We start from the raw sequence: 11,649 nt of genomic DNA, 5'->3' as shown, positions 1-11,649 counted from the left end.
TCCAAGAGCCGGTGCAGACTCGATGGGCCGAATGGCGTCCTGCTGCACTGTAAATTATATGATTGTACCTCTATGATTATTGGACAATCAGTGAGTCAGCCTGAGCCTGTGGCCGATCTCACCAATCGTAACCGTCACAATGCCCGGGTGATTGACGGCAGATCCGGACCAATACGAAGCGGAGGGGCGGGGCTGGAGGACCGACCGGGAGCAGCTCGTCCTCCAACCAATCGGAGTGAATGAGGGGCGGGCCCGTTGTGATTTAAGCATGCGCAGTGTGGGTAATGGCGATGCAGAAGAACGTTTTTTTCTGATCAGAAATTGGTGAGAGGCGTTTAACAATATGGAGGGAGCGAGAGATCGCGGGGGTGGGCAGAAATGTTGTGTAAAGCTGTTGAAATCGCAAACCTCGGAAAGGTTTACGGCACCATATTTGTACCGAGCGGAGCTGCAGCGCCTCATCTTCGGCTCGGGTTAACGGCCGCCATCTTTATTGGATGTGCATCAGGGCGCATGCGCATCTGTTGTCTTTGTCAGGGCGATGTTTCAACGAGTGGGAGGAGCTTGTTCTCCATTGGTCAGAAAGGAGATAACTTGTCCATCAAACTGGATTAGTCTTTGAGTCCCAATGTCTTATTGATGATACAAACTTTCAGAATTGGAGCCGGTGGGTGGCCGGGGAGCGATAGAAGCTGTGGAGTGAGCTGGGAGGCTTCATAAATACCCCGTGGAGGCTTCAACTCCCGAGGAAAATGTTAACGGTCCCGTCTTAAACAGCACCAAACAGAGTGAGAGCTGAGCGGTGACAGGCCCGGAATACCGGCCGCCATCTTTACAGAGAACAATGTGCCGCAGGGAAGGGGCTGGTTTAGCACAGTGGGCTTAAGACAGCTGGCTTGTAATGAAGAACAAGACCAGCAGCGCGGGTTCATTTCCCGTTCCAGGCTCCCCGAACAGGCGCCGGAAAGTGGCGACTAGGGCCTTTTGACAGGAACTTCATTGAAGCCTCCTTGTGACAATAAGGGATTATTATTATTATTTTGCGCTGCATGTCTGCACCGGATGCCAACTCTTCCAGATTGACTGACTGGAGTCGCCGGTATTTTATTTTAATCATTTGTGGGAGTCACTGGCTGGGCCAACATTTATTGCCCATCCCTAATGTTCCTTAAACCGAGTGGCTTGCTCGGCCATCTTGGAGGACATTTAAAGAATCAACCATATTGCTGTGGTTTGGAATCGTGTCGGCCAGACCAGGTAAGGATGGCAGATTTTCTTTTCTATTCATTCACGGGATGTGGGTGTCACTGGCTGGGCCAGCATTCACTGCCCATCACTAATTGCCTTGAACTGAGGGCATCTCGGAGAGCATTTTAAGGGTCAACCAGCTGACTGTGGATCTGGAATCACCTGTAGGCCAGACCAGGTAAGATAAGAAGATTTCCTTCACTGAAGGACATGAGTGAACCAGTTGGGTCTTTGCAACAATTGACAATGGTTTCATGGTCATCAGTAAACTTTCAATGAGGGCAGCACGGTGGCGCAGTGGTAGCCCTGCAGCCTCACGGCGCCGACGACCCAGGTTCGATCCCGGCTCTGGGTCACTGTCCGTGTGGAGTTGCCACATTCACGCTGTGTTTGCGTGGGTTTCGCCACCACAACCCAAAAGATGTGTAGGGTAGAGAGATTGGCCATGCTAAATTGCCCCTTAATTGGAAAGAATGAATTGGGTACATTAAGTTTATTTTTTTAAAAGTAAACTTTCAACGAATTCAAATTTTACCTTCTGCCTTGGTGAGATTCATGTCTGGGTGTCTGGAAAATCATTGGGACAGTACAAAATATTTTTGTGACACTGGAATGTGATTAGGACAGTAACAATATTAATTTTGGATCTCTGGAAAATCATTAGGGCAGTAAAAAATATTTTTGAACATTTCTCTTCAGCGGATATAAAAATATTGAAAAGGGGATGAAGGTTGTTTGGCTGACGGTCAATCACTGTCCTTTTTAAAAATAAATTTGGAGTGCCCAATTCATTTTTTCCAAATAAGGGGCAATTTAGCCTGTCCAATCCACCTAATCTGCACATCTTTGGGTTGTGGGGGTGAAACCCACGCAAACAATGTGCAAACTCCACACGAACAGTGACCCAGAGCCGGGATCGAACCTGTGACCTCGGCGCGGTGACACAGAGTGCTAACCACTGTGCCACCGTGCTGCCCTAGTCAAACACTGTCCTGTAAGGTAATGAGTCCTTTTGCTTCCAATTGGCCGAGGAAGGCAGTGTGTCACAAGGATGGATGTGTTGACCGATTAATGGCTGGAGGATGAGGGCAGGTCATGTGATCGAACCTCCAGGAATACATTTAATCAAATTTGGCGAGGAGAGAATGTTGTGAATTTCTATCCTAAACTGACAGTGAGGTTTCTGTAAATTTACAGGATACTGGAAGAGGACGTTTAACAGAAGGGAAACGCAAACCAAACGTCACATTGCAATCTGAGAGTCACTCGGTTCATTAGAAGCTGAATTTCAGCAGCATCTGGGTGTGGAAGGTAAAAGGTTTTTCTGTTGTGTCTGTGAGGGACGATTTCAGGTCTCAGTGTGACTGGAAAAGCCCCGAGATTCACAAACCCTGGTTTGACCAAACCTGGAGAACTGTGTTCAGTTCTGGGCAACAAACCTGAGGAAGGATAGAATGGCCTCGGAGGGAGTGTAGCACAGATTTACCTGAGTGATATCTGAACCCTCCGGGGTTAAAATACAAGGCGAGATTAGACAAAAATGTCAGTGTCAGCTGGCAGCACGGTGACGCAGTGAGCAGCACTGCTGCCTCACAGAGCCGAGGTCCCAGGTTCGATCCCGGCTCTGAGTCACTGTCCATGTGGAGTTTTCACATTCTCCCCGTGTTTGTGTGGGTTTCGCCCCCGCAACCCAAAGATAAAAGATGTGCAGGGTAGGTGGATTGACCACGCTAAATTGTCCCTTAATTGGAAATAATGAATTGGGTACTCTAAATTTATTATAAAATATATATATTTTAAATTATGGGCAGAGAAGGGCATTCAGTCCATTGAGTCCATGCTAGCTCTCTAATCGGCACGGTGGTTAGCACTGTTGCTTCCCAGCGGCAGGGACCCGGGTTTGATTCCCGGCTTGGGTCACTGTCTGTGCGGAGTCTGCACGTTCTCCCCGTGTCTGCGTGGGTTTCCTCCAGGTGCTGCGGTTTCCTCCCACAAGTCCCGAAAGACGTGCTTGTTAGGTGAATTGGACATTCTGAATTCTCGCTCAGTGCACCCGAACAGGCGCCGGAGTGTGACGACCTGGGGATTTTCACAGTAATTTCATTGCAGTGTTAATGTAAGCCTACTTTTGACACTAATAAATATTATTATTATTATCTGGAGCAATCCAGTCAGAGTCATTCTCCTGCTCTGTCTCTGTATCCTCACAGCTTTATTTCTCTCAGGGATCTATCCAATTTTTAAATAAATCATTTATTGTCTATTTCCAAACTCCATCATAGGCAGCAGGTTTACGGTCATTGCCACTGGTTGTGTAAAAACATTCTTCCTCATACCTCCTGGACCATTTACATGCATAGATATGGAGCAACGTAGAAAATAGGAGCAGGAGGAGACCATTCGGCCCTTCGAGCCTGCTCCACCATTCATTACGATCAGAGCTGATTAGGCTCAATAGCCTAATCCCGCTTTCCCCCCATATTCTTTGATCCCCTTCACCCTCAGTGCTGTATCTAACTACTTCTTGAAAACATGCAATGTTTTGGCCTTAATTAGTTCCTGTGGCGATGAATTCCATCGGCTCACCACTCTCTGGGTGAAGAAATTTCTCCTCTTCTCCGTCCTAAATGGTCTACCCAGTATCCTCAGATTGTGATCCCTATTTCTGGACACACGCACTATCGGGAACATCCTTCCTGAATCTACTCTGTCTCGCCCTGTTTTTTTTTCAACATGAATTTGGAGTGCCCAATTCTTTTTTTGCAATTAAGGGGCATATTTAGAGTGGCCAATCTACCTACCCTGCACATCTTTGGATTTGTGGTTTTTTTTTTTTAAATATGTTTTATTGAAATTTTTTTCCCAAACAACAATTTTTCCCCTCTTACAAAGAAAACGCAACAATAACAATACAGAAATTTTTAACAATACACAAGTAACAAAACCCCTTTATCTTTGACCTAAACTAAACTAAACCCCCCCCCTCCCCCTGGGTTACTGCTGCTGGTCATCTGTCTTCCCTCTAACGTTCCTCTAGGTAGTCGAGAAATGGCTGCCACCGCCTGGTGAACCCTTGAGCCGATCCTCTCAGGGCAAACTTTATCTGCTCCAGTTTAATGAACCCCGCCATATCATTTACCCAGGCCTCCAGTCCGGGGGGTTTCGCCTCCTTCCACATGAGTAGGATCCTGCGCCGGGCTACTAGGGACGCAAAGGCCACAACGTTGGCCTCTTTCACCTCCTGCACTCCCGGCTCTTCCGCAACTCCAAATAAAGCTAACCCCCAGCCTGGTTTGACCCGGGCCTTCACCACCCGCGAAATCACTCCCGTCACTCCCTTCCAATATCCTTCCAGTGCCGGGCACGCCAAAAACATATGTGCGTGGTTTGCCGTGTTCCCGCCACACCTCCCACATTTGTCCTCCACTCCAAAGAACCTGCTCAATCTTGCTCCCGTTATGTGTGCTCTATGTAGCACCTTAAATTGAATCAGGCTAAGCCTGGCGCATGAGGAAGAGGAATTTACCCTGCTTAGGGCATCAGCCCACATACCCTCCTCTATCTCCTCCCCTAGTTCTTCTTCCCACTTTCCTTTAAGTTCGCCCACCGACTCCTCCCCCTCTTCCCTCAACTCTCGGTAAATCTCTGACATCTTGCCCTCTCCGACCCACACCCCTGAAAGCACCCTGTCCTGTATCCCCTGTGTCGGGAGCAACGGAAATTCCCTCACCTGTTGTCTAATAAACGCCCTCACCTGCATATGTCTCAAGAAATTTCCCCGGGGCAACTTACACTTTTCCTCCAATGCTCCCAAGCTCGCAAAAGTCCCATCTATAAATAAATCTCCCACCCTCCTAATTCCCAACTGGTACCAGCTCTGAAATCCTCCATCCATTCTTCCTGGGGCGAACCTATGGTTGTTCCTGATTGGGGACCCCACCAGGGCTCCCCGCACCCCTCTCTGTCGCCTCCACTGTCCCCAGATATTCAATGTTGCCGCCACCACCGGGTTCGTGGTAAACTTTTTAGGTGAGATCGGTAGCGGCGCCGTCACCAGCGCCTCTAAACTCGTCCCTTTACAGGACTTTCTCTCCAGTCTTTTCCACGCCGCTCCCTCACCCTCCATCATCCATTTACGTATCATTGCCACATTGGCGGCCCAATAGTAATGGATTTGTGGGGTTGAGACCCACACAACCACAGGGAGAATGTGCAAACTCCACACAGACAGTGACCCGGAGCTGTGATCGAACCCGGGTCCTCGGCGACAGGAGGTAGCTGTGCTAGCCACTGTGCCACCCACTTTTTATAGGTTTCTATGAGATCCTCCTCATTCTTCTGAACTCCAGCGAATATGGGCAGCACGGTAGCAAAGTGGTTAGCACAATTGCTTCATAGCTCCAGGGTCCAAGGTTCGATTCCCAGCTTGGGTCACTGTCTGTGCAGAGCCTGCACGTTCTCCCCGTGTGTGCGTGGGTTTCCTCCGGGTGCTCCTGTTTCCTCCCACAGTCCAAAGATGTGCAAGTTAGGTGGACTGGCCATGCTAAATTGTGCTTGGTGTCCAAAATTTCCCTTAGTGTTGGGTGGGGTTACTGGTTTATGGGGATAGCGTGGAGGTGTGGGCTTGGGTAGGGTGTTCTTTCAAAGAGCCGGTGCAGACTCGATGGGCCGAATGGCCTCCTTCTACACTGTAAATTCTATGATATATGAATACAATCCTAACCAATTCAATCTAATCTGTACATCTTTGAACTGTGGGAGGAAACCGGAGCACCCGGAGGAAACCCACACAGACACGGGGAGAAAGTGCAAACTCCACACAGTCAGGGTGGGAATTGAACCCTGGTGCTTTGAGGCAGCAGTGCTAAGCACTATGCCACCCCCTGTCTTGCAACCCTCAAGCGAAAAATAAATCCTTATCCCCATTTGAATTGGGTGACCCCCTTGTTCCAGATTCTCCCACAAGAGGAAACATCCTCTCCACATCCACCCTGTCAAGACCCCTCAGGATCTTATATAGTTCAATCCAGGTTTTACCCCAACCTTTAAATCTGTGTCCCGACTGCTTGTACGATCACTGAATGGAAACAGAGTTTCTTTGTCCACCCAATGGAAATCTGGTATAATCTTGTGTTCCTGAATCAAATCTCCCCTCAACCTCCTTTGCTGGAACCATTCTGGTAAATCTCCTCTGCACCTTCTTCAAGAACCTTCACATTCTTCCTGCAGAGTGGTGACCAGAGTTTTATAAAGATTCAGAGAATAGAATTAGAACCATAGAATTCCTGCAGTGCAGAAGGAGGCCATTCGGCCCATCAAGTGTGCACTGATTCACTGAAAGGGCACCCTGCCTAGGCCCACACCCCTACCCTGTCCCTGTAACCCCATAGCCCCACCAAACCTGCACATCCCTGGGCACTAAGGGGCAATTTATCAAGGCCAATCGATCTAACTTGCTCCCCTATCAGCCTCCCCAAACAGGCGCCGGAATGTGGCGACTAGGGGCTTTGGGGCTGGTATAGCACAGTGGGCTAAGACAGCTGGCTTGTAATGCAGAACAAGACCAGCAGCGCGGGTTCAAGTCCCGTACCGGCCTCCTCGAACAGGCGCCAGAATGTGGCGACTAGGAGCTTTTCACAGTAACTTCATTGAAGCCTACTTCCTGGAAGTGTGCACTGATTCACTGAAAGGGCACCCTGCCTAGGCCCACACCCCTACCCTGTCCCTGTAACCCCATAGCCCCACTGAACCTGCACATCCCGGACAATTTATCAAGGTCAATCCACCTAACTTGCTCTTCTTTGGAGTGTTGGAGGACACCTGAGCACCGGGTGGAAACCCACGCAGACACGGGGAAAAAGTGGTGTAACCTCCACACACAGTCACCAAGGCCAGAATTGAACCCGGGTCACGGCACTGTGAGGCAGCAGTGCTAACCACCATACCACCAGAAGCATAGTTTTGGTATCTATATTGCTGTTTATGAAGCTCAAGATCGAATTTGCTTTGCCAACTACTCTCTCGATATGTCTTGTGAGTATACAAAATCCGTCTTCACCTCTTTCTCTCTCCTCCCAAAGAGGCCAGTTAGGTTTTTATGACAATCCAGCAGTTTTCATGGCCACTTTTTCCCAGTGCCGGCCCCACAAATGACCAGATTCATTCAGCTCAATTTCACAATCTGCCTTTGTGTTTTTGTGGGTTCTCTCACTCCCTATTTTCTGTTTTGAATCCGTTTCACAGGGTGTTCGAAGGGGACGCTTCAAAATCCGGAAACTCAAAGCAAGCATCACATCAGGATCTGAGAGAGTCCTCAATTTATCATATCCTGAATATCATCATACTTTGAACATGGAAGGAAAAAGCACCGTTCACAGTGAGGAGAAATCGTACGCGTGTTGTGTGTGTGGACGAGGATTCAGTCGATCATCAGGCCTCACAAGCAACAAATGCAGTCACACTGAGGAGAAACCGTGGAAATGTGCGGACTGTGGGAGAGGATTCACTTACCCATCCAAGCTGGAAACTCATCGACGCAGTCACACTGGGGAGAGACCATTCACCTGCTCCAAGTGTGGGAAGGGATTCACTCAGGCATCCAACCTGATGAAACACAAGCGAGTTCACACTGGGGAGAGGCCGTTCACCTGCTCTCAGTGTGGGAAGGGATTCATTAATTCAACCAATCGGCTGACACACCAGAGAATTCACACTGGGGAGAGACCATTCACCTGCTCCGAGTGTGGGAAGGGATTCACTCACGTAGCCAACCTGCTGAGACACCAGCGAATTCACACTGGGGAGAGACCATTCACCTGCTCCAAGTGTGGGAAAGGATTCACTCAAACATCCGACCTGCAGGAGCACCAGCGAATTCACACTGGGGAGAGACCGTTCCAATGTCCCGACTGCGGGAAGTGCTTTAAAAGTTCTGGGGAACTGATGCTCCATCAACGTGTTCACACTGACGAGAGACCGTTTAGATGCTCTCACTGTGGGACTGGGTTCAGGCGATCAACTCAGCTCACTGTACATCAGCGAATTCACACTGGGGAGAGGCTATTCACCTGTTCAGAGTGTGGGAAGGGATTCACTCAGTCATCCGTTCTGCTGAATCACCAGCGAATTCACACTGGAGAGAGACCGTTCACCTGTTCAGAGTGTGGGAAGGGATTCACTCAGTCATCCTCTCTACTGAGACACCAACGAGGCCACAAACCACAGTGAATGGGTTTTGCTGTTAACTCACATTCAGGACTGAACCATGTTCATTTGGGTCTCTTTCTGCTGATAACAAACTCCAGCCCACTTACAGGGGCTAATATTCTGGCTGAATGTCAAATAAATTAGATTTGTGTTAAATACGCAGTGTGCTGAAACATTTTAATGTCTCTGACAAAAGTTATTTCCTTTGAAGTTCTCTCGCTCTCCCCTGTCTCTTCCATCCTCACCTACAACAAGAAGTGTGAGGAGCTTGTGGAGCTTCTTTGTGACTGAGATTGAGTAAATCCGATCAGCTGCCTCTGCTGCTTCCCTCCCTTCCACGAGCCCACCGGACCAAACTGTCTCTAAATGTCATCCTTTCCCGAGCACTGAACCCACATCTTTCTCTAGTTTCTCTCCCATCTCCCGTTATTTTATCTGGTGTATTATGATTTGAATGAATACTCAACTTCTATATTCATGAAAGAAAATTAATCTGACTAGCTTGCTGCAGGGCTAGATTTTTCTGAATTTTGTATTAAAAACAAATTTTCCAGTGGCACAGCTGACAAATAAAGTTCAACTGGACTTTACCAAAAAGTACAGACTGACCTCTGTTATTTGGGAGCTGAGAAGGGATAACGCATATCCAGGGTTCCGAATAGACACCGAGATCTGTTGTCCCCCTTCCACTCCCAATCCTCTGCGAATTATTTTAAATCTAAACCCTTTGGTTATTGATCTGTTCATGAAATAGATCCTTCTTATCCATTCTATTCGGGCACCTCATAATGTTAAACACCTCAGTTAATCTCTCCTCAGCGTTCTCTGTTCCACAGAAAACAACCTCGGCCTCTCCAATCTTTCCTCATTATTAAAATTCTCCATTTGTGTCAACATCCTGGTCAATCTCCTCTGCATTCTCTCTGGTATGAACACATCCTTCCTGTAATGTGGTGACCAGAACTGTACTCAGTAATGCAGCTGTGGTTTAACCAGTTATTTGGACAGCTCCAGTATAATCTCCCTGATCTTATAATAAAAACAGAAAATGCTGGAAATACTCAGCAACTCTGGCAGCATCTGTGGAGAGAGGGGTTTCAGGTCTTTCCTCCAATAGAAATTGCTGGGAATATTCCCTGCTCCAGTACTCTATGTCACCGTGAATAACAAAGTATCCTCTCTGCCTTTACAATCACTGTATCTACCTCAAGGGGCTGGTTTAGCACAGGGCTAAATCATTGGCTTTGAAAGCAGACCAAAGTAGGCCAGCAGCACGGTTCAATTCCCATACCAGCCTCCCCGAACAGGCGCCGGAATGTGGCGACTAGGGGCTTTTCACAGTAATTTCCTTTGAAGCCGACTTGTGACAATAAGCAATTTTCATTTTATTTCATTCTCCCGTCATCTTCAGGGATCTGTGGACATGAACTCTAATGCCCCTCTGTCCCTCTACACCTCACTATCAAACCATTCATATTGTTTCCCTTTGCCGTGTTTGTCCTCCCCAAATGTAATTATTACCCCGCGCTTCTCTGGATTGACCTCAGTTTACTACTTTTCTGGCCCGCTGATCAGTCTATTGATGTCTTCCTGCAGTCATTACAGCATTGGTTCAAACATGCACAAAAGCGCTGAATGCCAGAGGTGAGGTGAGAGTATGCCCTTGACATCAAGGCAGCACTTGACCGAGTATGGCATCAAGGAGCCCGAGCTAATCTGGAGTCAATGGGAATCAGGGTGAAAACTCTCTGCTGGTTGGAGTCGGACCTGGCACAAAGCAAGATGGTTGTGGTGGTTGGAGGCTAACCATTTCAGCTCCAGGACATCACTGGAGGAGTTCCTCAGGGTAGTGTCCTCGGCCCAATCATCTTCAGCTGCTTCATCAATGATCTGCCTTCATCATAAGGTCAGAAGTGGGGATGTTTGCGGAACACTGTACAATGTTCAGCACCATTCGCGACTCCTCAAATAATGAAGCAGCCCTTGTCCAAATGCAGCAAGACGTGGACAATATCCAAGCTTGGGCTGATCAGTGGCAAGTTACATTCGTGCCACACAAGTGGCAGACAATGACCATCTCCTCCAGGGACACGTCCACTATCCGTGGCTCCTTCACGTGCAAGAAGTGTGTCCAGTTGCAACTCCTGTTAGACCGCTTGACGGCTCTGGAGCTGCGGATGGACTAACTTTGGAGCATCCGCGATGCTGAGGACGTCGTGGATAGCACGTTTAGCGAGTTGGTCACACCGCAGGTGAAAGGTACTGAGGGAGATAGAAAATGGGTGACCAAAACACAGAGCAAGAGTAGGAAGGCAGTGCAGGTGTCCTCTGCGATCATCTCCCTGCAAAACAGATATACCGCTTTGGATACTGTTGAGGGAGATGGCTCACCAGGGGAAGGCAGCAGCAGCCAGGCTCATGGCACCATGTCTGGCTCTGCTGTGCAGCTGGGCAGGAAGAAGAATGGCAGGGCTATAGTGATAGGGGACTCAATTGTAAGGGGAATAGACAGGTGGTTCTGCGGACGCAATCGAGACTCCAGGATGGTATGTTGCCTCCCTGGTGCAAGGGTCAAGGATGTCTCGGAGCGGTTGCAGGACATTCTGGGGGGCGGGGGGGGTGGCGGTGAACAGCCAGCTGTCGTGGTGCACATAGGCACCAACGATATAGGTAAAAAATGGGACGAGGTCCTACAAGCTGAATTTAGGGAGTTAGGAGTTAAACTAAAAAGTAGGACCTCAAAGGTAGTAATCTCAGGATTGCTACCAGTGCCACGAGCTAGTCAGAGTAGGAATGTCAGGATAGATAGGATGAATGCGTGGCTCGAGAGATGGTGCAAGAGGGAGGGATTCAAATTCCTGGGACATTGGAACCAGTTCTGGGGAGGTGTGACCAGTACAAACCGGACGGTCTGCACATGGGCAGGACTGGAACCGATGTCCTGGGGGGGGTTTGCTAGAGCTGTTGGGGAGAGTTTAAACTAATGTGGCAGGGGGATGGGAACCGATGCAGGAAGTTGGAAGGTAGTAAAACAGCGACAGAAACAAAAGGCAGTAAGGGGGAAAGTGTACGGCAGAGAAGCCATAGTCAAAAATCAAAAAGGGCGACAGTACAAGGTACAGTGACTGAGGGGAGGGGGGGGGCGGGCTCAGTGAATAGGACCAGGAATACTAAAAGGAATAAAACGGGAAGTGA

The 11,649-nt window shown here is 48.7% G+C and overlaps 1 protein-coding gene across 4 annotated transcripts; it reads left to right on the top strand.

Annotated features, from left to right (window-relative positions):
* Nucleotides 1-250: 250 nt before the first annotated feature.
* On the top strand, nucleotides 251-8,610 carry LOC140418911 (uncharacterized). 4 transcript variants are annotated; one of them, XR_011945411.1, is made up of 3 exons: nucleotides 251-324; nucleotides 2,446-2,559; nucleotides 7,492-8,610. XR_011945411.1 is itself a non-coding variant. In XM_072502577.1 (2 exons), exons 1-2 carry the CDS (start codon nucleotides 1,162-1,164, stop codon nucleotides 8,473-8,475), a joined length of 1,080 nt encoding a protein of 359 aa, XP_072358678.1. In that variant the 5' UTR covers nucleotides 341-1,161; the 3' UTR covers nucleotides 8,476-8,610. The 4 variants fall into 4 exon arrangements, 1 of the variants encoding a protein (XP_072358678.1); XR_011945412.1 differs by lacking the exon at nucleotides 251-324 and adding an exon at nucleotides 331-1,257; XR_011945413.1 differs by lacking the exon at nucleotides 2,446-2,559 and having other exon boundaries at nucleotides 252-324.
* The last annotated feature ends 3,039 nt before the right edge of the window (nucleotides 8,611-11,649 follow it).

This window comes from Scyliorhinus torazame, chromosome 5 (genome assembly GCF_047496885.1).
Source record: "Scyliorhinus torazame isolate Kashiwa2021f chromosome 5, sScyTor2.1, whole genome shotgun sequence".
Taxonomy (NCBI): Eukaryota; Metazoa; Chordata; class Chondrichthyes; order Carcharhiniformes; family Scyliorhinidae; genus Scyliorhinus; species Scyliorhinus torazame.
This window is presented reverse-complemented; position numbering and strand designations above follow the sequence as displayed.